Genomic DNA, 25,485 nt, shown 5'->3' with positions numbered 1-25,485 from the left:
CTGTGGCTGAATGGAGCAGCGGATGAAAGAAAGAAAACAAAAAAGTATGTGTTTATGGAGATCTAAATTAAAGTGAACCTGTTGCTTTTTGCCATTTTGTGTTTACCCAGCCCTGCCTCCAAGCATGTTAAAAAACAGACCGGAAACAAATTTTAATTGTGCATCAATACTCGGTTTCATAAAAATGTTGTACCTTTGAATCAGTGTTTGTATTAATCAAAGAAAGAAAAAGGTTTTGAACAAGAACGTTTACTTCAACGTTTACATGTTAACAATAGAGTTTTTCTTTTTTTTTTTTTTCTTTTTAACATTTTACATCCATACCACAAAAGGCAAACCTTCAGCATCATTCATACAGTTTATAAAATAACTTACATTTCTTAATTACAAAATATTAATCTCACACAGCAACATATGGCAGGAAAAAAACAATACAACATTATACCCTAATAGCATGTATATAGTATGGACACCTCCACCCTTACTGAGAAGCAGACTTGGTTCTCAGACACAGGTACCTCTTAGATTATCTTTAAACTGAAGCAAAAGCAAACAGAGTGGAGGATCTGTAATGATATCTGTGAGTGGAGAGTAAAGGCTACAATACGCTGAGACACCTTTCTTGCTCAGGCCACAAGAGAATCTTGGGGATGGAGGAATATACACTGCTGGCTGTTGTTCAGCGGCTGCCTGAATACAATGGCACTGCCAAACAGTCACTGCATTGAGATGCAGTCATTGTTCCTCCAGTAATTTTCCATACAACCTGCAAATGTTATGGCTACATAATTAAAAGTAAAACCTCAGACAAACAGTTAAATACACAGAAATACAAATCTGTGAACTGTGTTAGTTGCAAAAAGACTGACTATTCTGTTCATCTGGTCTTGTTCATGCATCATCAGTGTGTAAATCACAAAACTTGCAAAGCAGAATTGTAAATCTTTTGAAAATAAAATAGTATAATAGTAAAATAGTCCTTCACAGAGCTGTTGCAAAGAGGAGTACAATCTTACAGAAAGGCTGCACTGAAAACTTAGAAAACAGTAGATCTGGGTAAATGTCTTCTTTAAACCACTATGTTATGTTATAATTGGCAATACTTTAATACCAAAGTCATAAATTAGAACAATCAATCTACTAGAACCAGCTCACACAAGCAAAAGCAGTTGGAAAAGCTAACCCAAGAAGCAATGCCTCATACCATAATCATTTTTATTCTAGAGGCCAAAGGTTTTTACCTTCAATGCAGTCTATGCATGAAGGTAAAAAACCTTCAGTGTGCAGCTCCACTTATTATTTACCTGAGCCTAATCTTGATCCAGCGCTGTGCACGAGAGGCTCGTTTCTCCCTCTCCTCATTGGCACTATTGCCTCCTGCTGCTGTCAATCACAGCCAGTGAGGATGGAGCTGGGAGCAGGGCTGAGCCATGCTGTGTCTTATGGACATACAGAGCCAACTTAGGAGCGAACACACGAGTGCCCTCAGAAAAAGCAGCTTGTTCTGGGGCACTCGGCAGTGGGGCTGGGGGGAACCCAAGCAGAGGAGGATCGGGGCTGCTCGGTGCTAAACCATTGGACACAGCAGGTATGACATGTTTGTCATTTTAATAAAAAAGAAACAAAAACCCCAAAGCTTTAAAACCACTTTACTTTGAATTTATTTTCTCCTGGATAACATAGTGACCTGCCTTTCAAGTAAACATAATTAGACTGCATCTAGATCACCCTAGAAAAGGGTGTGGATCAAGCTCAGTGTGACAATGTACAGTGTGCCAGCTCTGCTGGTCTTAGCCAAATATAGATAAACAAGTAGAGCTTCAAATGTTACATTCAGACACTTGGAGCTTAAACAGGGGAACAGGCAGATCAGTGGAAGGGGAAGGCATCTTTATGATCTCTCTGCCTCCCCCTACAGGCAACAAATTAAACCAACCTTTCACCCAGCAATGTATGAGCTGTATATGGAAGTGTAATATAAATATATATATATATTTTTTTTATTAGAGCACAGCACCATTCACCTAGATGGGTCATGTTCAGTGGGGGTATAATTGATGTTGCGGCCACAACATGTGTATGACCCTGGCCGCTTGTGTGCCTTGAGATTGAAAATAATTGTGAAGGGAGTCTTGACTGAAAAAAATAAAAAGAGGTTGAAAAACACGGATCTACATAACCAGTTAGAAAGCATAACCTAATAATCTAAAATTGGTTTTCCCAGTGAGGTGAGGTAAGTACATACTACTGCTTTTTCAAATTCTAATCTGCTCCTCTACATATACATATATAGCCAACGTGGACCATCCTCTCCATGTTTTCTGCAAAATATTGCAAACTGGAAACAGTTTATGAGATTGAGTAACTAAAGGGGAACAGGCTGCTTATCTTGCAAGGAAATGTTCCCTTTGCTTATTCACTTTAATATCCAGCAATGTACAAAGAAAAAAAGAACAAAATTGTATTTTTACTTGCACATGATGGAAGTTAGCAGAGGTTCATCCCATTGACTAAGCAAAGACTAAAATCCCCTTGGAAAGTGAACGGCATTTTTGAAAGTGAAAGTTAGAAATGATGAAAAGCCTTTTTATTGTTAAAAAATAAATAAATGGCTCAAAATTAAGCAGCCATGTAGAAACATTTAGTTATCGGACACATTTCTACTGTATTTGGCTCTTCTTTTGAATCTACTTTTGATGACTATTTGGCTTTAGTGAATGATCCATCTGAGGCACATGAAAGTGTTAAATGAAAGCTTGCCTAGACGTAATTATATAGATAATGATTGGAGAACCTCCTTTCTCATTTGCTATAGCAGCAAAGTATTGATACAAATTAGGCATAACAAGCAGCACTGGATGTCTAACTTTGAAAAAAAGCTTAGACATTTTCCTATGAGACTCTTCCAGTGTGTATTACCTTCTGCAAAAGGTATTGTCAAAGATTCTAAAAATTATATGACTAAGGAGGCGGGAATTCCTAAAAGTGTCTGAGAAAAACTTTGTTTCAAGTGAAGTGCACCTCATCAGCTTTTACATTTCCATTTCCTAAGTTTTATAGAAAAAAAAAACATTAGAAGCTGATTGATTGTTATGGGCAACAGCATCAAATGAAAGAACGTCTCTCAGACAGTTTTTATTATTCCCCCCAAATTGTTATAAACTTCAAATAATTCTGCATAAGGTATATACATCAGTCTCAAAACATACAATTTAAACAATTACAGACAATATTCTTATACATGAGCCAAGATGTTCAATGAAACCTGTATGAAGGGACGTGAGGAAGCGGTCATTGCTCACCTCCTTTTGAAACTGCTAGTTGACTGGGTATCTCCATGAGGATTGGGAAAGTCAGAATGAACTCAGAACTCCTCCTGAGTTCCATGTCAATTACTTAGAAAGTACTGAAGCCCTTAGATCAGTATTGCAGCTAGGGAAATCCATGTTTTTAAAAGGGTAAGTCAGCAATGGCATTCTTCATGCTTCCTTGATACAAGATCCACCCTGAAGATCCCCAGTAATTCCTCTTCTCACTTTCTATGGCATTTCTGGCAGTGTGTCTGAGCGTTTCCTATTAACTTACTCAGAAATGAGAATTAACTTTCAAATAAGAGACTTAAACTTCTCATTTCTGACAGGCAGAAACATCAAATGCAGAAAGTAGAGGGGACATTCTGGAGACCCTAACTGTGGGACACTTGAGGTCTACATACATCCTACACTTAAGGATTTTTAATCGCCATCCTCCCAAACTGAAATTGTTTTTTTTTTCTTTTACGTACTAAAGAGCCATTAAAGTATGTATAACATATGAACATAAAAAAAATTGTGTATATAGCCAAATATACCACAATTTATATATTCACATGCAATCATACACCAGGCTTTTCAATACTTGTAAATGCAGAGTATTAATTTAAACAAACAATCCCTGTCAATTTAAATAATTACACCCATGGTAAATAATTAAAAGGAGGGTATGGAAGTTTGTTCCAGTCCATGTGCAGACTTCTCAAGGGGGAAAGACTTAGGCCGTTACATCCCTTAAAGATGCTCTCTTATACTGATGATACCCACTTGTCCAACCATGTACAACCTACAAAAAAAAAAAAAAAAATGGTTAGAGAAAAGTACAATACATGCATCCTCTATTTCTCCAAACCACCATACCATAAAAAACTGTGACAGACTGGGTAATGATGCTTTATTGCCTTCTGCAGGGATATGTCACAAGTTGTAGGGACAACAGTCAACTAATCAGCACAAAAGCCTGGCCATGTAGAATTCTGTACTGACTTAAAGGCTCTTTGAGCCTTAAAACTATTTACCATTTCAAGTAAAAACTTGAATATTGCTCTTCTTGACAGGCTAGCATGTCAATATTGTACAGAGCAGCTTTATACTTCCTGAATTTTCATACTAGCATCAATATATCCGACATCATCTGTTTCTGGGTGGAGGAATATCAGAAAGTCTGAATTTTAGTCAACAGCTGACTATCATATGACCACTTTTATTAATGATTTTGTTTTTTCTGAACAGTACTAATTCAATAAAAAAAATGCAAAAAAAATTTTATGCAGTTAATTTTCTTGTCATGAAATTTCAGTACTTGTTTAGTTCTGCACTGGGTGGAAAATTTCATACAAAGTGCCATGTTTTTGGCCTAATCTGGAGGATATGGTAGAAAAAAAAAAAATTAAAAGTGATTCTAAAAGAACAATATATTTTATTATGTAATCATCAACCCTTACAACTTTTATACTTTCCCTTCATTCAATTAAGTAATAATGCAAAACCACTTAAAGCATTACTAAATCCAGGACCCTGCATTCACTATATCTGGTCTCCCACAGTACAAAGAACATGGAAGTGCAATTATTCTGGTAAATATAAACTGCTAAATACCTTTTCTCATCAGCAGTTAGAGCAGTCTTGTGACTTCTATCAGTTTCCAGCAGAGCACTGGTTAAAGCTTGTAAGAGGAGTTTCCTTTCTGCTCTAGGAGAATAAAGAATTCCTGACCTCTGCAGCAGTGGGAACATGTTCTACCCGTTTTTAAGGTGAAGTTATCTTTTAAAGTAGAACTTTAGTCAGAAAATTAAGTACTGCTAGATCACTTCAGGCTGGTCCCTTTTGCAGGTATAACATGTTAAACATTAAAATGAAGTGCCTATACTGGTTAAAATCCAGTAATGCACGGTCTCACCCTGCTCTACACATGTTCAGTTCTAGGCACTGTGTCTGAATCAGAGCCACTAGAGGCCGATCAGCTGACAGGTTTAAGATTTACGGTTGCATAAGCTGAAAGAAAACAAAAATAACACAGGCGCAGAGGGAACACAGATTAAGAAGGGAGAAAGTAAAAGCATGAGAGGTGACAGGACAAACTCTGCTGCTAGAGAGACACAAAAAGAGTTAAATTTGCAAGGACGGTGTCTTATCTGATCTCCCTGATATTCTCTCCTATCTACCTCATCCATAGAACTGTGAACTTCCTCACTGCAAAGCTCCTGTCAACTTTCCCCTCTAAGGCAGCGTATACATTCATTAACCAGCAGATTGAAAAGACAAAAATCATCCAAATCTTCCTGCTGCAAGACTTCCCCACCATCAATATAGAAAGATGATAGCTGCCAGCTATACCTGGCAGCGCTGATTGATCAGGAAAAACTCCACAGGCCGTTTGTACAAAGGTAGATCGACTTGTGTACATCCAGGGTGCTCATACACGGATCAAAATTCATCCGGCCCCTGCTGATCCAGCTGAATTTTGATCCATGCATGGCTGGCTTAAAACTAAGCCAGGACATATAATCAAGGCTGGAAATTTACATAATTTAATCTCATTGGTCTCAAACAATAAGGAAGTGACTGCTCTGGGCTCCAACAAAATGGCAGCCTCCAGCAAGAAGAAAGAGAATCTATGCTGGAGTGCCAATTCACACATGTTCAGGACAGGATCCGCTCATGATTTTTTCCTGTTCACACATCAGGTTTAGAAACGGTTTCCATAGAAGTCAATAGCCTGTAAACCACACGGGAACCGGACCGCACTGCTTAGAAATCGTACAGGACTCTTTTTTTTTTTTTAGACCGCACTAAATCCGCATCAGCAGTGCACCAGACATATGTGAACAGGCACCATAGGAAAAAATGTTATTTCACATGCCATGCGGATTGGATGTGGTTCAAACTGCATCCAATCCGCATACATGTGAATGGGCATGGAGGCAATTTACAGCGCACACTAATTTTGGTAGCATAATTATTAATGTGGAATGTTTATTCTTTTGTTAAAGAATATAAATAGTTATCAAACTGTTATGTTCTACTTTTACTACTGAATCTATATTGTGTTGCTATTTAAGAGGCTTTAATGTTTTTCATATCGGTGTTGTCCTTCAGTATATCTGTAATACACTAAAGTGGCACCAAAAAGTAAATATAGGCAGCCAGAGGTTCCAGAAGATCTTCATTTCATACAGCTCCAAAAACTACACTGCTCAAAGAAATTAAAGGAACACTTTGAAAACACATCAGAACTCAAAGGGGAAAAATATCATGATGGATATCTATACTGATACAGACTGGGTAATGTGTTAGGAACGTAAGGATGCCCCTTCGTTTGATGGACTGAAAAAGATCAATTTTGTACAGAGGACTGAATTCAAAGACACCTCGAAAAGCAAAGTGAAAAAATGATGCAGCAGGCTAGTCCATTTTGCTGAAATTTCATTGCAGCAACTCAAAATGGTACTCAGTAGTTTGTATGGCCCCCATGTGCTTGTATGCATGCCTGACAGATCCTCCCAGATCTGGACCAGGGCATCACTGAGTTCCTGTACAGTCTGAGGTGCAACCTGGCGGCATCAGATGGACCAAAACAGGACATCCCAGAGGTGTTCTATTGCATTTAGGTCAGGCAAGCATGGGGGCATTCAATGGCATCAATTCCTTCATCCTCCAGGAACTGCCTGCATACTCTCACCACATGAGGCAGGGTGTTGATGTGCAACAAGAGGAAGTGTGATGTGCAGTGCGGTGAGGAAAAATTAGGTAGGTCTGTATATTTCTGCACAATGGTGAATGCACCACACTGCTGTGCAGAGACATAAATGAAAAGTCACTATGTGACACTTCAAATAAAGTTGAAAAGAAAGAACATGCAGTGTAGTAATGTGCTGATCATCACCACTCCCTGCTGGAGCAGACAATACCAGTAGCCTGCATTTTAAAATGCTGGGTTCTATCATTCGGGTCAGTTCACTAAGCTGTACAACTACACACAATATATATCATGATAATTTTGTCATCAAAACTTCAGAAGTATAAATAATCTCTCCTCACATGAAGTAGTTGTTTAAAGACTGAAAGTCTTTATTTCTGAAAAATCAACTTTCTATCTCTTAGACACATCACAATCATCAACATCCAGAAGCTAGCGATATTTTTTCTCTGTAAATGGACTTTGGATACATAAACTAAAGAGGGAAAAAAAAAAAGATCAACAGTATCCAGGAAGTTCAACTGCTCCATGCAATAAAACATTAAAAAAGGGATTGTAAACCTCACCTTGTAAAACGAAAACACATTCAGTGTAAAACAGAAATGAAAGGCAAAACATTTGTGTGTAGATATAGAAAAATATATAAATACCCCCCCCCCCTTTTTTTTTTTTAATAAGGGATTGTATTCCCTCTGTTCTCAGCTGCATACGAGCTGGGGGAGGACAGACAGCAGTACACTGATCCTCCCAGTGAATGACTGTGCCAGGGGGAGGGTTAGCAGAAGTCTGACCATTGGAGCAGAGCACACTGACTTTACTCAGGACAGCTAAAGAACTGACCACAGTGTGTTCTCATGCCTAGTGTGGTCAGTTTTTAATAGGAAAGCAGAGGGACTGGCAGGAACACCAGGGATTTCACACAAAGGAGCAATACAAAGAGAACAAGATACTTTTTCATACAAGTACATGGTACAGCAAACACATCAGGAATATAAAATGTTGAGTTTAGAGATTATTCACTTTGATAATAAAAGTTAAATAAACCATTGCACATATGGTACATTCATTTTTTTGCTGACTTATAATCTTATAGGCTCCTGTATTTCAGAATTAAAAGGGCAGCAACATTTTTTTGCACCACTACAAAGCAAGCGCAGGCAATGCTGCAAGCAAACACATACTGGGGGAGATTTACTAAAACCAGAGTGTGCAAAATCTGGTGCAGCTGTGCATGGTAGCCAATCAGCTTCTACCTTCAGCTTGTTCAATTAAGCATTGAGAAAAAAAAAACCTGGAAGAGGATTGGTTTCTATGCATAACTGCACGAGATTTTGCACCCCTAGTTTTAGTAAATCAACCCCATTGCATATGTGAATTAACTGTGACAGCTTTTTGACTATTGGATTCTGAAGTTACATGAAATGCTTTTACTGTGACAAGGGTCGGCAAAACAAACCTGTCGTGAATTAATTCAAGGGGCCGCCTTTGACAGTCTTCTGAAAATGTTAGTCACCTGGCTGTATCTATGCAGATCAAGAAAGTTGGAGTGAACTCAGAATTCTTAATCAGGAATTAAAGAAAATAAGTAAAAAAAACAAAACAAAAAACATTGGATTACCATGACAGCCTGGAAGTAGTATGGAGAGATCAGCAATGGAATTCATCACTATAGTTCTTCAGCCAATGTGCATTTTATTCTACATGTGAAAAACAGAAACTGGTCTGACAGCAAAATGGTGTATTTTTGGTCACAACTCTGATATCCCTGATGAGGGGCCAAGAAAACTCTTCTGAACCAAAATTTCAGAGTTGGTTGGCACCCCTGTCCGATTTCATTTGATATATCTGCCCTAGGTAGAAATGCATAAAATAGTAGCCATTTCGTTCTCATCATGTAAAACATGATTTTGCAAAAGATTTTATCAGTTGACTTGGATTACTTCCCTTTGCCCAAAATTGCTTTTTGTTGTGACTTATTAAGTAAGTTTGTCTCACAACCAAGCTCAGCAATGTTATCAGTCATTTCTGAACACATGCACCTAGATATTAAGGGAAATATAGGACTACTTGTGGAAACTGTACAGTATATCACACTTTCCACTGTGAGATCAAAGAATACTATAATTATTTTGCGGTAATGAAATATAAACAACATGATGTCTGAATCACAAAGGATTTGCTTCCATAAAATAGCACTTCTTTTACAGAGATTAGAAGGGTACTGTATCTACTTTATTCCTTCACTGAGTAGCTTACAACGGTCTTGACTGTGGCCTTCCTGCAAACAAATTCACATTTACATGTTCTGATTGCTGTAAAGCTGAGTATTTACATATAGAGTGGGTATAGAAAAGAATAACCCCCCTTAACCGCCTCTCACCCGTCATATAAGGAAATGAAGGGAGGGCAGCGGTTCTCTCGATATAGGAGGACGTCATATGATGTCCTCCCACTCCAGCTGCGCATGTGCGCCCCCGGGGGCGCACAGCGATCAGTAGTACGCTATGTCCCTGGGACACAGCAGATCACCGATAACAGTAAAGAGCCGATGACGTAGGCTCTATCATGTGATCAGCTGTGTCTGATCACATGTAAATAGGAAATGCCGGTTATCGGCCGTCCTCTCCACATGCTGGCAGCACGTGAGATGAGAGACAGTGAGCGGAATTCTTTAGAGGGGAGTGTAGCCCCTTCAGTGCCACCTGTCAGTGCCCATCAATGCCACATATCAGTGCCCATTAGAGCTGCCTTTCAGTGCCAGTCAGTGCTGCCTATCAGTGCAATATATGAGTGCTGCCTTTTAGTGCCCATCAGCGATGTCTGTCAATGCCCACTAGTGTCTCATTAGAGTCACCTATCAGTGCCCATCACTGCAGCCTCATTAGCGCACATCAGTGAAATAGAAAAATTACTTATTTACAAAATTTAATAACAGAAACTGAGAAAAACGTTTTTTTTAATCAACATTTTCAGTCTTTTTGTTTTAGTTTGTTTAGCAAAAAAAACAAAAAACAGTGGTGTTTAAATACCACCAAAAGAAAGCTCTATCTCAAAAAAATGATAAAAATTTTGTTTGGGTACAGTGTTGCATGACCGCGCAATTGTCATTCAAAGTGCGACAGCACTGAAAGCTGAAAATTGGCCTGGGCAGGAAAGGGGTAAAAGTGCCCGGTAGGCAAGTGGTTCACATTTTGCTACTTTGCAGCCTAAAATGAAGACAGACACTGTTTCTGTTTTATCCAGCTGTATTTACACAGTGCAACTTATAAAATCCAAGAGAAAGATATAAACACCAACATGTCAGGGAAAAAAAAAAAATCAAAAACAGAATCACTGAGTTGGAAAAAGGATCACCCCCTCCTAAAAATGACTTGTAAACTCAATCAGGTGTAGCTAATCACCTTCTCAATAGCACAAAAAGCCATATGACTTTCAACTGTGATCAGCTGTGGTCATTTTGATTAGCTGAGCATGAAAAAAAGAGCTTTCCAGGAGCATTTCAGTTCCTGGTCCCAAGACACTGTGAAATGATCTCTGGGATAAAGCTATGAACAGGCACAAGTCAGGAGATGGGTACAAAAAAAATTTCAAAGGCTTTACCAATGCGTAGAAGGACAGTGAAGTCTATTACCAAGACCTGGAAGGTATATGGTAAAACACAGATTCTCTTCCTGGATCAGGATGTCACTCCAAACTGTATGAAAGAGCCAGGAGTAAACTGGTCAGAGAAGCTACCAAGAGGCCTACAGCAACTCTGAAGCAGTTGTAGGAATTTATGACAAAGAGTGGTCATTGTGTGCATGTGACTACAATATCACAAATTCTCCACAAATGTGGCTTATATGGGAGGGTTGCAAGAAAAAAAATCCACTCCTCAGGAAGGGCCACATGTAGTCACAACTGAGCTTTGCCAAATGCACCTTGAAGATTCTGGTCACATGGAAATAGGTGTTATGGTCAGTTGAGACAAAAATTATTTGGGCTCAGCACTAAACAATATTGTAGCAATCGTGCGCACAAATATGGATGCGGATGTCCATGTTGCTAAAGATCCTCCATCTTGTGTCATTCTCACTCCAAATCAGTCCCCCCCTCCCTTCTTGTTGAATGGCATGTGGTCTGGTGTAGCTGAGTTCAGGAGAGCATCGGGCACAGCTGGATACACTTCATGGTTGTAAACCCAATTAGCTGATTCCAGTGTGTCTGGCAGACTCTTGCTCTGAGCTGGTCATAAAGCTATAAACCCATCAGTCACTAGACTTGAAAGCAATCCGGAATAGCAGTAAAACCTTACATCCCATTTGAAACCACTTTTTCATACACTTTCATAATTTCCCGCAGGAAATACATACAATAAAACAAAACATATATTCAGACAGGTCAGTTTAATACGAGTCACCTGATACCTTAGATTACGTCTACCCGAGAGCAGAAAGCAATATCTCCTTAACTGTCCCAAGCAGATATGTTATATCTGGTGTCTGGACGTTCAGAATATCATTCTGCTTATTATCCTACCAGTGGATAGGATGCTACATGTACCTATGAAAGGTTATTGACCATGGTGTGGACTTGTGAGGGATTTGGGTCACAGCCGGAGTCTCTGCCTAAACCCCCCTCCCCAAATGAGGCGATTGGCCCTTTGCTTCAGTAGACACCCCCTGCTGGTGGACTAGAAAAGAGGCTGTCAGGCCTGAGAGAGAAAAAGATGAAGACACTCTCCCTTTTAACACCAGGAACCAACTTTGGGAGAAAAGGCACCCTTTTGTTCGGACACTTGAACGCTGCTTAAACTAGGACTTCTGGCAACTACTCTACCTCCCTAAACTTCTGTTATCTCTCTGTTGTGTTACTGCTCTCTGTATGTGTGTGTATATATATATATATATATATATATATATATATATATATATATATATATATATATATATACTACATTTTTTTCTTGCACCATTTTGACCTTTTTAGTAATAAATCCTATTTTCTGAATTGTTGAACTGTTTCTAAAGCTCTTTAATGCAAACTAAGAATCCCTGTCTCTGAAGAGCGCTACTGTGGGTTTTAAACTTCTGCATACATATGCCTGCGGTGACAGTGTGTATACAGAGGCTTATTCAAACATCATAGTGTTACTGCTAAGATTGGCGAGTTTCCTCCTTCTCCGTACAAAAAGGCTGTGGTGGCAGTATAAAGGGTTATTTGCGTAACTAACCTGACCCAGTAACAATCGCTCTCAGGCTGTGGCACACAGATTGTGGTCCAGTGAGCTGGAAAATCTTTGTGCAGGGTGCAGCTGAGCGTGGCATTGTTACACACGTGACAGCGCGGTTTTAGATTAGCTAGTCCTTCGGTCACAAGTTGGTGAGAAGGGCTGGGGGTCTGACGCCGCACCCGTCACAGATATGCTTGCAATAATCCAATACAGCTCAACATCAAAACAACACCATTCCCACAGTAAAGCATGGTGGTAATATCTTGTTGCGGTGGGGTTTCTCTGCAGCAGGGACTGGAGCACTTGTCATGATAGAAGGAAAAAAATGCAATGGGGCAAAATTCCATCAAATTCTTGAGGAAAATCTGCTGCCTTCTGCCAGAAAGCTGTCAATGGGAAGAAGATTTACCTTCCAACATGACAATGACCCAAAGCACACAGCAAAAACAACCACACAGTGGTTGTAGGAGAAAAGGGTGAATGTCCTTGCATGGCTTAGTTGGAGCCCAGGCATAAGTCACATTGAAAATCTGTGGAATGACTTGAAGACTGCAGTCCGCAAATGGTCACCATCAAATTTAACTGAACCTGAGCAGTTCTGCAAAGAACAGTAGGCAAATATTGTAAAGTCTAGATGTGCAAAGTTGGTAGAGACATATCCCAACAGATCAAAGGCTGTAATTAAAGCAAAAGGTGGTTCAACAAAATACTGACACAAGGGGTGATCCTTTTTCCAACTCAGTGATTCTGTTTTTTAATTTTTTTTTTTCTGACATGTTGGTGTTATATGTTGCACTGAGTAAATACAGCTGGATAAAACAAAAACTGTGTGTCTTAATTTCAGGCTGCAAAGCAACAAAACTTATTTTAAAGGAGGGTGATTATTTTCTATACCCACTGCAGTTACATAGTTAGTAAGGTTGAATAAAGACCCCAGTTCAACCTGTGTAGGTGTGTGTATGCATTTATCACTTCCCATATTCCTGTATGTATATTATAAGATGCCCATCTAAAAAAAATTATCAATACTTCCAGCTGACACCAATTATTGTGGAAGAACGTTCCACATTCTTACCATTCTACCAGTGAAGAACCCCCTACACAGTTTAAGATTAAGCCATTTCTTGTCCAACGTCATTGAGTGACCACATGTCCTCTTGAGCGACCTGAGAATGAACAGTTTCCTCCCTATGCTAGAATCACTATTTAGATATTATTCAAATACTATGATCATATCTCTTCTTAAAAGTAGTTCTAAAGGCTGTGTCTCTCCCGGGTCTCTGCCTCCTCATTGGCAGAGACACAGCAGCGGGAGCCATTGGGAACCTTTTACAAGGTGAGGGTTTACAATCACTTTAAGTAAAATGTTCCTAAAACACTCCCCCTTTTCCTCCATATTTTTTGTTTTTAGAATATCTTCCCATTTATTGTCATGAAGTATGGAATGCAGTTTAGTAAAGTTGGCTCTCTTGAGCTTTGATGCACTTGTCCTACCCTCACGTCTGTTTTTCAAGTGATTTACATAAGATACCTACACATTTTATATGAAGACAAAAAAAAAAAAAAAAACACTGACCTTAGTATCTTGGCCTAATAGTTCCTGTTCAGCTTCATGTATTTCTTCTGCTGGATCATAGCTGTATAGAGGAAGCAGATGATGTCTAAGCCGGTCCACTCTAAGATGGAGAAATACATGAGGATATTTGATTAAAAACACAACCTTGACTTCTGAAGATAACCACTAGTAAAAGCCAAAACAATATTATACGATGACTCCAACCTGAAGTACTCAAAATTAAACTAATTGTTAAATACAGTAAAAGGAAATAAGTATTTGTCCTCCTGCTGATTTTGAATGTTTGCCCACTCACAAAGAAATGATCAGTCTAAAAATCGAATGGTAGGTGTATTGTAACACAGAGACAGAATAGCAACAAAAAAATTCAAAAGAAATGCATGTCTAACAAATTATGCACTGATTAGCATGTGCATGAGGGAAATGAGTATTTGATCCCTTATCATTCAGCAAGATTTCTGGCTACCAGGTGTCTTTCATACAGGTAACAAGCTAAAATTAGAAGCAGTCTCTTAAAGGGAGTGCTGCTAATCTCATTTTGTTACCTGTATAAAAAAAGACACCTGTCCACAGGAGCAATCAAACAATCAGATTCTAAACTCTCCACCATGGCAAAGACAAAAGAGCTGTCCAAGGATGTCAGGGACAAGATTGTAGACCTACACAAGGCTGTACTAGGCTACCAAACTATCACCAAGCAGCTTGGTGAGAAGGTGACAACAGTTGGTGCAATCATTCTCAAATGGAAGAAACACAAAACAACTATCAGTCTCCCTAGGTCTGGTGCACCATGCAAGATCTCACCTCGTGGAGTGTCAATGATCATGAGAACAGTGAAGAGTCATCCCAGAACTACACGTGAGGATCTTGTCAATGATCTCCAGGCAGCAGGGACTACAGTCACCAAGAAAACAATTGGTAACACACTATGCCGACAAGGATTGAAATCCTGCAGTGCCCGCAAAGTCCCTCTGCTCAAGAAAGCACATGTCCAGGCCCGTCTGAAGTATGCCACTGAACATCTGAATGATGCAGAGGAGGACTGGTTGAAAGTGTTGTGATCAGATGAGACCAAAATCGAGCTCTTTGGCATCAACTCAACTCGCCGTGTTTGGAGGAGGAGGAATGCTGCCTATGACCCCAAGAACACCATCCCAACTGTCAAACATGGTGGTGGAAACATTCTGCTTTGGGGGTGTTTTTCTGCCAAGGGGACAGGACAACTGCACGACATCAAAGGGACGATGGACGGGGCAATGTACAGTTAAATCTTGGGTGAGAACCTTCTTCCCTAAGCCAGGGCATTGAAAATGGGTCGTGGATGGGTGTTCCAGCAGGACAATAACCCAAAACACATGGCCAAGGCAACAAAGGAATGGCTCAAGAAGAAGCATATTAAGGTCCTGGAGTGGCCTAGCCAATCTCCAGACCTTAATCCGATTGAAAATCTGTCAGACTTGAAAATCAAACGTCAGCCACCAAACCTTAATGACTTGCAGAGGATCTGCCAAGGTGAGTGGGCCAAAACCCCCCGAGATGTGTGCAAACCTGGTGGCCAACTACAGGAAACATCTGACCTCTGTGATTGCCAACAAGGGATTTGCCACAAAGTACTAAGTCATGTTTTGTGCTGCCGCCGATTGCTTCCACGCAGTGAAAGCCTCCGCTCCACCCACGTGAACTGCCCACTGTTTCACAGGCTCCGCTTGCCTAACTGCAGGCTTAGGACCGGCTCACTGCCGTCGGCTAGATGGGAGGGAGGAGATGGACACATCTGCTCCCCTCCCCTCCCCTTCTTGTCCTGACCCAGAAGTGATGTTATGTTACTTCCGGCTCCCCATTCAAAGATTTTGCGGCCATTGAAGCCGGGAAAGAAATGTAATGCAGTTCGATGTGCACTGCATTACATTCAGGGGAGGCATCCAGGGTGTTTTAGACCCTGGATTTCTCAATAAAGAGAACCTGTCATCAAAAATCATCACATTGGGGACTTTGTCCCCTATGTAATGAAAAATTTTTTTTTTTTTTTTTTTTTTTTAATTGTAAAACATCAAAGTTACACCCAAGCACACAACACCCCCCCCCCCCCCCCCAAAACAGGATTCAGTGCCTCCCCACATATACACACGTACAAACGTAAAAGCACAAGCCAGGGTGACTACGCATGAAAACATTGATTGTGATACACATTACATATCGCTGCACACACCAATAATTCTAGCACCAGACCGCCTTCGTCACGCTAAACTGATGACCTATAAAAAGGGTTTAAAAGTGCCGCCTATAGAAAATACAGGGTACTGAAGTTCGTCGCCATTTCACAAAGACATGCAAATTTAAGTTTTGTTGAATATCTATTTACTCGGTGCAACCTCGTCTTTTATATTTTACAAAAAAATAGGGCGATTTATTGCTTTTTTGTGCCCCAAAATTAACTTAATAGTATATTTTACTGTAATTTTGAGGTAATATGCGACATAAAAAAATTAAACTACCACTGTTTTATTATCCAGGGTCTCTGCTTTCAGAAAATATATGTTAGGGGGTTTTGTGTAATCTTCAGACTCAAAATGATTTTTGAACGTGTGAAAAAAAAAAATGCAAAAAAGGCTCTGGGAGCAAAAGGGATATAGGATAAGCCGGACACTCCCCTTTACTGACAAGCACCCAGTCGGTACTTATTACACTGCAAGGTCTCTCTCCTAACTGCTAGTCCCCGGGTTTGCTGCTGGAGACAGGGGAGGAGGAGATTAACAGCGCAGTGTTAAAATTATTACATGGTTAAGTCGCCATAAAACCCCTTTTGATTTTAAAAGCTCCAGACTTACCTAAAAGCACCTCAGATTTAAATACGGTTTTGGTTAAAATTTATATTTTTTTTTTATCTGGACAAGTAGATTATCATGAGGGACAAGTAGATTGAAGACCTGAGTTAGTCCCTGGACAAGCAGTTTTTTCAAAAATATCCACACCCCTGAACAGACCTAGGGGGATGCTGAGGTGGGCTATGCCCCTCCCCAGGCTGCTATTGATACTTTGCTTGATGCTCTACACCAGCCTCTCTCAACCAAGGTGCCCAGGCACTCTGGGGTGCCTTGAGGTTTCTTCAGGGGTGTCTTGGCAAAATGTCCAAAAATTGCCCAAAACTTGTATACAAGCCAGCACGTGGAACAAGTCTGCCTTTTAGTTACACAAAGGCCACCGGTTTTCATTGTGCACCGTTACGACCTTCTAGCCACCAGCATCCTGACAACCAATGACATCATCAGTTGATAAGGAGGATATCAGCTGCCTGCACAGCATCCTAGTTTGAACCTCCCCTGCCCCTCTCCATCAGTGCTGAGGTCACATTAGGCCACATGAGGAAGAAGAGAAAAATTGGAATACTAGTCAGTGTGCAAAAGTGTATCTGCTTTGGTAGAAAAATCACCTCTAATGTTGGGTGTCCTACATGTGCGGATGTTGCTGCGTTATATAAAACTATTAGAATAGTTTTTCACACTTTAGAATGGGGTGCCTCAAGACTCTCCATAATTTTAAAGGGTGCCTCGGAACTCTCCATAATTTTAAAGGGTGTCTTGACTGAGAAAAGGTTGAGAAACACTGCTCCTCCCCACATTGCCACACAGGGATCCACAGGTCTTCCCTGATACAGCCTGCTCTGCACACTTCTGAGCCCAGCAGAAGACTGTCTACTGCAGCTGTACTATAGCTCACAGACAGGTTAGACTCCACTTCAATTATAGGATATTACTTCAGCTCATCAGCTGTTGGGTGGGGAAGGGGAGGTCTGCTAAGATTGTTGGCAGCAGTGTCACAGCCTATGGATGCCAATAACCTGTGGCATCTGTGACAGAGATAGGTGAAAGACAAAGAAATGGAGTTACAGGGCTGGGTTATTCCAGATGGACTTGTGACTATAGGTACAGAAATGCACACAAGGCAGTTTGAAAAACTGCAGAATTTTATGCTTCTCGTGAACTCTGTCCATAAACTTTGCTTGCCTCCCTACTAGCAATTAAAAACTACAATTGCAAATACAGCAGCCGGGATCTACTTTCCGGGGCTGCAGTGTGTTTTCACAGCAGGCTCCTTCTCCATCATTTTACATCTCGCTCAGTGTAGGAGAGGATTGTGAAACAAACTCATCCTACTTTTCCTGCAATAAACAGACCTGGGAACAGATGAATCAACGCAGACGCCTGCCTCCCTCTCATGGTTATTTTGCAGGTAAACATACTGTGGGCTACTATGCTGTGTTAACCTTGCCAGTGATTGTGACCATTGTGTATACAAAAAGGTTTCATAGGGGATGCTACAGAACCATAAAACTATCTACACCTTTTTGGTATAAAAAAAAAAATAGTGGTATTAGAGCTTGACACTTTGCTACAATGTAAAGTAGTGAGTGTACAGCTTGTATAAACGGTGTAAATTTGCTGTCCCCTCAAGATAAGTCAACACACAGCCATTAATGTCTAAACCACTGGCAACAAAAGTGAGTACACCTCTAAGTGAAAATGTCCAAATTGGGCCCAATTAGCCACTAGTCATGTGACTCGTTAGTTACAAGATGGCAAGGGTGAATTGGGAGCAGGTGTGTTAAATTTGGTGTTATCGTTCTCACTCTCTCATACTGGTCACTGAAAGTTCAGCATGGCACCTCATGGCAAAGAACTCTGAGGATCGGAAAAAAAGAATTGTTGCTCTACATAAAGATGGACTAGGCTATGATAATTTTGACAAGACCCTGAAACTGAGCTGCAGCACGGTGGCCAAGACCATACAGCGGTTTAACAAGGCAGGTTCAACTCAGAACAGGCCTCACCATGGCCGAGTAAAGAAGTTGAGTGCACGTGCTCAGCATCATATCCATTGGTTGTCTTTGGGAAATAGACGTATGAGTGCTGCCAGCATTTCTGCAAAGGTTTAAGGGGTGTGGGTGGGGGGGGGGGGGTCAGCCTGTCCGTGCTCAGACCATACGCTGCACACTGCATCAAATTGGTCTGCATGGCTGTCATCCCGAAAGGAAGCCTCTTCTAAAGATAATGCACAAGAAAGCCCAAAAACAATTTGCTGAAGACAAGCAGACTAATGATATGGATTACTGGAACCCTGTCCTGTGGTCTGATGAGACCAAGATAATCCGATTTGGTTCAGATGGTGTCAAGCATGTGTGCCGGCATGATCCCCTCCCTTCAGAGACTGGGCTGCAGGGCAGTATTCCAACATGTTAACGACCCCAAACACACCTCCAAAACAACCACTGCCTTGCTAAAGAAGCTGAGGGAACAGGTGATGGACTGGCCAAGCATGTCTCCAGAAATAAACCCTATTGAGCATCTGTGGGGCATCCTCAAAACAGAAGGTGGAGGAGCACAAGGTCTCTAATATCCACCAGCTCCGTGATGTCGTCATGGAAGAGTGGAACACAGTAGCAACCTGTGAAGCTCTGGTGGACTCCATGCCCAAGAGGGTTAAGGCAGTGCTGGAAAATAATGGTGGCCACACAAAATATTGACACTTTGGGCCCAATTAGGACATTTTCATTTTGGGGTGTATTCACTATTGTTGCCAGCGGTTTAGACATTAATGGCTGTGTGTTGAGTTATTTTGAGGGGACAGCAAATTTACACTGTTATACAAGCTGTACACCCACTACTTTACATTGTAGCAAAGAGCAATTTCTTCAGTGTTGTCCCATGAAAAGATATAATTATTTACAAGAATGTGTATATATATATATATATATATATATATATATATATATATATATATATATATATATATCTCTCAGCATAAATGAGTACATCCCTTTTGAAAAGAAAGATTTAAATCAATATCTCAATGAACATAAGAGCAATTTCCAAAATTGTGACAGTCTTATAAAACATTTGTTTAGCTCATTACTTCCACTCTACACTAACTTCAACAACGCATAGACTTCTGCTATCTCTGAACAAAAAGTGTAAATATTTTGGTCTGTTTGTTGATAGATTCTCACCTCTTGCTGCACTTCTTTTATTACTCTGGCCTGTGTCTGGTCTGTGTTTGAGAAACATCCCCCCAATTCATGTGATCCTTATCAATTCTTAATTGGGGCGGAGAAGAGTTGCTCATTTGACCATCTCCCTATAAATTTAGATCAGCTCATGGGGGGAGGTCACAGATAGGGGGGTACAGTCACAGATGGAGTGCAGTTTTTGCAGGAGTGCGAATCAGCAGCAGTTGAACACAGCAGTTGAACTAAAGCAGGATAACTCGAGCAGCAGGAAGATACAGCAAAAAACTCTACTGCACTCTGGATGGACTGCAAGCAAACACCCTGGGAAACATCTCCTACAAGTCTGATTCCCACTCCACCCATCTTTAAATATGCCGTCTCTACTCCTCCTTTTCATATTACTATCCTGCGTTCTCAAAATCTCCTTTCCTTACCCCTCTGCTCCACCCCAAAGATTACACATCTCACCCTCACTGCTACCATCTTCCTACTACTGCTCTCGTCACCTCCTGCTGATACTTTACTCACCTGCTGTCCCAAACAGGACTGGAAAGCATTTACACTCTTGTACATCCCGCCCCCATATTACTTTCCTCACCCTTCTTCTCCTAACCTCTGGGGATATCGCCCCAATCCCTGGTCCTCCAGTATCTCACCCCCACACCAGCCACCCTCTTTCCTCCAGGAATAGCCGCAATCCCCCTCAATTTAATATCAATCCCCATGCTCCAAAAAACCACCTTCCCTTTTTCATGTGCACTCTGGAATGCCCACTCTGTCTACAATAAGCTCACCTCTGCCCATGACCTTTTTGTCTCCCGCTCGCTTAACCTACTAGCAATTACAGAAACCTGGCTTCAAGCAGCAGATTCTGCTTCTCCCGCAGCACTTTCCTATGGAGGCCTTCTCTGGACCCACTCACCCAGACCCAGTGGTCAGAAAGGAGGAGGGGTTGGTTTGCTTCTTTCCCCACTGAGCACTTTTCAAGTCCTCCCTAACCCTCCCTCTCTATGCTTCTCTTCTTTCGAGACTCACTGCATCCAGCTGTTTTCTCCCATTTCTCTGAGGATTGCAGTGATCTATCAGCCTCCTGGACTGGTGTCACGCTTTCTTGATGATTTCTCTGCCTGGCTACCCTACTTTCTCTCCTCTATACTACCCACTATCATTCTTGGAGATTTTAACATCCCCATTAATGTCAACAACCCGGCTACATCCCAACTCTTCAACCTAACCTCATCTTTTGCATTAGCACAATGTATACAGTCCTCCACTCACTCTGATGGGAATACATTAGACCTTGTTTTCTCCCGTCTTTACATTCCCTACAACCTCACAAACACTCCCTTTCCTCTCTCTAAACACAATCTCATCACCTTCACAGTGTCCTCATCTTCAAACACTTATCCCTCCCAGCAGCAAACAATTACCTGCAGAAACCTTCACAACTTGAACCCTGCAACTGATCAACTCTATGACAGAATCTCTCCCCTGTCCTGCCCTCACCTGGCCACTACTGTCTACAACAGTTTGCTTTCATCCACACTAGACTCACTTGCTCCTCTAACAACACGAAGCATCAGGCCCCGACCATTACAACCTTTGCAGACTGATGACACCAGAAATCGTAAATGAAATAGTCATGCGCTGGAGCGATTGTGCCATAAAACCAAATCTCACCAAGCATTCACCCTATATAAATCTGCTTTCTTAACATACAATTCCTCCCACCATGTTGCCAAACAAGCCTACTTTGTCATTCTCATCAACAGCTTATCATCCAGTCCTCATCATCTCTTCTCTACTTTTAACTCTCTACTTTCTCCACCTTCACCTCCACCCAGCACATCACTCACTGCTCACGAGACTGCAAATCATTTCAAAAGCAAGATTGATGTAATTCGTAGGGGCATCGCCAATGCCCAGACATCCATCCCACTTAGCATACCTTATACTAAACCTCCAACACTTTCCTCTTTTGACCTTGCTACTCCTGAAGAGGTCACTAAGGTGTTCTCAGAAGCCCGTCTCACTACCTGCCCCCTGGATCCTGTCCCCTCACAACTACTATGGTCACCCTCTTCTTCCGTCCTATGCTCCCTCGCATCTTCAATCTCTCCCTCTCTAACAGTGCCTTCCCCTCCCCTCTAAAAGCACACATTACTCCCATACCTAAAAAGCCCTCCCTGGACCCCACCAACCTGAACAACTTAAGACCCATCTCCCATTTACCTCTAAACTCTAAGAACGTCTAGTCTACAATCGCCTGGGCTCCTACCTCACTGACAACAACCTTCTTGATCCTTTACAGTCTGGCTTTCACTCACTACACTCCACTGAAACTGTCCTACTATAACTCACTAACGATCTACTACTAACTGCTAAAACCAATGGCCACTACTCCGTACTCTTACTGCTCGACCATCCCCTCCTCCTCAAAAAACTCCACTCTCTTGGCCTCCGAGACTCTGCTCTCTTCTGGTTCTCCTCCTACCTATCGCAGCGCTCAGTGTTGCCTATAACTCTGGTTCCTCCTCTACACTCCCTATTTCTGTAAGGGTCCCTCAAGGTTCCATCCATGAGCCCCTACTCTTCTCCATCTCCACCTCCCTTGGTCACTTGATAAACTCCCATGGCTTTAAGTACCATCTCTATGCTGATGACACACAAATCTATCTTTCCACCCCTCACCTCACCCCTTCAGTCTCCACTCGCATTACTAACCTACTAAGCGACATATCGCCATGGATGTTACTCCACTTCCTCAAACTCAATCTTTCCAAACTGAGCTCTTCGTATTCCCTCCAGCCCGTGCCCAATCCCCTAACTTCTCCATCAAAATCAATAACACAAACATCAGTCCCTCCCCTCATGCCAGGGTGCTAGGTGTAACCCTAGACTCCCCTCTGTCCTTTCAGCCCCAAATCCAATCACTGTCCAAATCTTGTAGACTTCACCTCGGCAACATCTCCAAGATATGGCCGTTGTTAACCTTGGAAACCACTAAGCAACTTATTCACTCCCTGGTTATATCTCGACTATTGTAACTCCCTCCTCATTGGCCTACCTCATCACAGGCTATCCCCTCTTCAGTCTATCATGAATGCTGCTGCCAGACTCATCCACCTTACTTACCGTTCTGTATCAGCCACCCCCTCTGCCAATCCCTCCATTGGCTTCCCATTGTCCAACGGATAAAATTCAAAACATTAACAATAACATATAAAGCCATTTATAACTCTGCCCCAAATTACATCAGCGATCTTGTCTCCAAATATCCCCCAGACCGTACTCTCCGCTCCTCACAAGACCTCCTGCTCTGTAGCTCCCTTGTCTCCTCCTCCCATGCTCGTTAACAGGACTTCTCCAGAGCTTCCCCTATCCTCTGGAACTCTCTACCCCAATTTATCAGACTATCGCCTACTCTGCTCACTTTTAGGCGATCTCTGAAAACCTCTCTCTTCAGGGAAGCCTATCCTGCCCTCAGCTAATAATGGAATCTTCTACTCTTCCTACAAGTCCATCCCCCACAGTTATTACCTTTTGTACCACTTACCCCTCCCTCCTAGATTGTAAGCTCCAAGGAGCAGGGCCCTCCTGTTCCTCTTGTATTGAACTGTATTGTTGCTGTATGGTCTCCCTTTATATTGTAAAGCGCTGAGCAAACTGTTGGCGCTATATAAATCTTGTATAATAATATTAAAGTAAGGTTAATAATGTAACTTAGATTACAAAATCTTCAGTTTTATTTGAATTAGTTGGTGCAAAAATTAATACACGCCACAACGAAAACTACTACATCTAGTATTTTGTATGACCTCCATGACTTATAAGGATAGCACCAAGTCTTCTAGGCATGGAATAAACAAGTTGGCGACATATTGCAACATCTATCTTTTTCCATCCTTCAAGAACGACCTCTTTTAGAGCCTGGTTGGTGGATGGAGAGTGATGCTCAACTTGTCTCTTCAGAATTCCCCATAGGCATTTGATTGAGTTCAGATCAGGAGTCATACTTGGCCACTGAATCAATTTTACCCTGTTCTTCTTCAGAAATGCAACAATGACCTTAGATGTGTGTTTTGGATCATTGTCATGTTGGAAAAGTGCATGATGACTAAGGGCACAGACTGATGGTAGCATCTTCTCTTTCAATATAGAGCAGTACATCTGTGAATTCATGATACCATCAGAGAAATGCAGCTCCCCGACACCAGCAGCACTCATGCAGCCCCACTGAAGGACACTGCTACTACCATGTTTCACTGTAGGCACCATGTATTTTTCTTTGTGCTCCTCACCTTTATCACGCCATACAGTTTTGAAGCCATCGGTCCAAAAAACATTTCTTAGTCTCATCAATCCAGAGTACCAAGTCCCAGTAGTCTTCTTTTTCAGCATGGGCCCTGGAAAATTGACTGGTTTTTTTGTGCATGGGCTTTAGAAAAGGTTTCCTTCATGGACGACACCCATACATGCCATTCCTCTGCAGTGTATGCTGTACTGTGTAACTGGAAACAATCACCCTAGTTTGGCTACTTCTTTAGCCAACTGCAGTGAACTTGCACGGCGATTTTATTCAACTCTTCTCCTCAGAAGAATTTTGTTGTCTAAAATGTAGCTTTGCTCCTAAGACTTTCACTGAGGTGTATTCATTTTTGCAACATGGTCTTGAATGAATTTGTTAGGAAAAATACTTTTTTGTGTGTGTAAATTACCAAATCTTGTTTGAAATCAATGGCCCACATTTGTAGGAGTATTTTGTAGTATAGTGTCTCATAGAAAATGTTGATTCTGAAAGGAAAGGAAAGATTTTCTGACAAATCTGTTGGGGTGTACTCATTTATGCTGAGCGCTGTATATTATATTCACACACACACACACACAAACAGGAAAGGAAACCCCCACATGGGAGGGTTGTCACAGGGACAGACCAAGTCTAAGGCTACATCAGAAAATTCCACCAATAAAATCAGATAGCTTTTCAGTAGTGTAACTTACTTATAAACATGGAACAATATCTCAGCCAACCGAGGTATAAGGATGGGCTGTATAGAACCATTCCAGGAATATAATGAGTTTAGCAAAATGTACATATTTTATCATTTATAATATAATATATTGGAAAGATATTACCACAAGCAGCTAATGGAATGCATACATACATACATACACACACACACACACACACACACACACACACACACACACACACACACACACACAGTAGTAGTAGTTGTAATAGTAATAAAAAAAAAAATATATAAAATAACATTGGTGCCATGAGCAGAAATATAAAATATATAAGACATTAATGTATAGCCATGGCAAAAGCCATGGTCCACAGAGAGCTTCCAAAGCATCAGAGGGATCTCATTGTTAAAAGGTATCAGTCAGGAGAAGGGTACAAAAGAATTTCCAAGGCATTAGATATACCATGGAACACAGTGAAGACTGTCATCATCAAGTGGAGAAAATATGGCGCAACAGTGACATTACCAAGAACTAGACGTCACTCCAAAATTTATGAAAGGACGAGAAGAAAACTGGTCTGGGAGGCTGCCAAGAGGCCTATAGCAACATTAAAGGAGCTGCAGGAATATGTGGAAAGTACTGGCTGTGCAGTACACGTGACAACAATCTCCCATATTCTTCATATGTCTGGGCTATGGGGTAGAGTGG

General features: G+C 41.2%; 1 protein-coding gene across 2 annotated transcripts in view; it reads right to left on the bottom strand.

Moving 5' to 3' along the window:
* Positions 1-233: 233 nt before the first annotated feature.
* Positions 234-25,485, bottom strand: part of SMIM29 (small integral membrane protein 29) — a 50,587-nt gene continuing 25,335 nt past the window's right edge. The window contains exons 5-7 of one of the 2 annotated variants that reach the window (XM_089688771.1): positions 13,800-13,899; positions 8,468-8,534; positions 234-4,098 (exon numbers count right to left, since the gene is read on the bottom strand). In XM_089688771.1, coding sequence (XP_089544897.1) covers positions 8,517-8,534; positions 13,800-13,899 — 118 coding nt within the window. In that variant the 3' untranslated portion in view covers positions 234-4,098; positions 8,468-8,516. The remainder of the gene's footprint in view (positions 4,099-8,467; positions 8,535-13,799; positions 13,900-25,485) is intronic. The other variant, XM_089688770.1, reaches the window with a different exon arrangement.

The sequence above is a fragment of the Staurois parvus genome, unplaced genomic scaffold (assembly GCF_062004578.1).
Source record: "Staurois parvus isolate SC_StPar_1 unplaced genomic scaffold, SC_StPar_1.0 ptg000454l, whole genome shotgun sequence".
Taxonomy (NCBI): Eukaryota; Metazoa; Chordata; class Amphibia; order Anura; family Ranidae; genus Staurois; species Staurois parvus.
The sequence above is the reverse complement of the archived record's forward strand: the minus strand, read 5'-3'. Positions and strand labels throughout refer to the sequence as shown.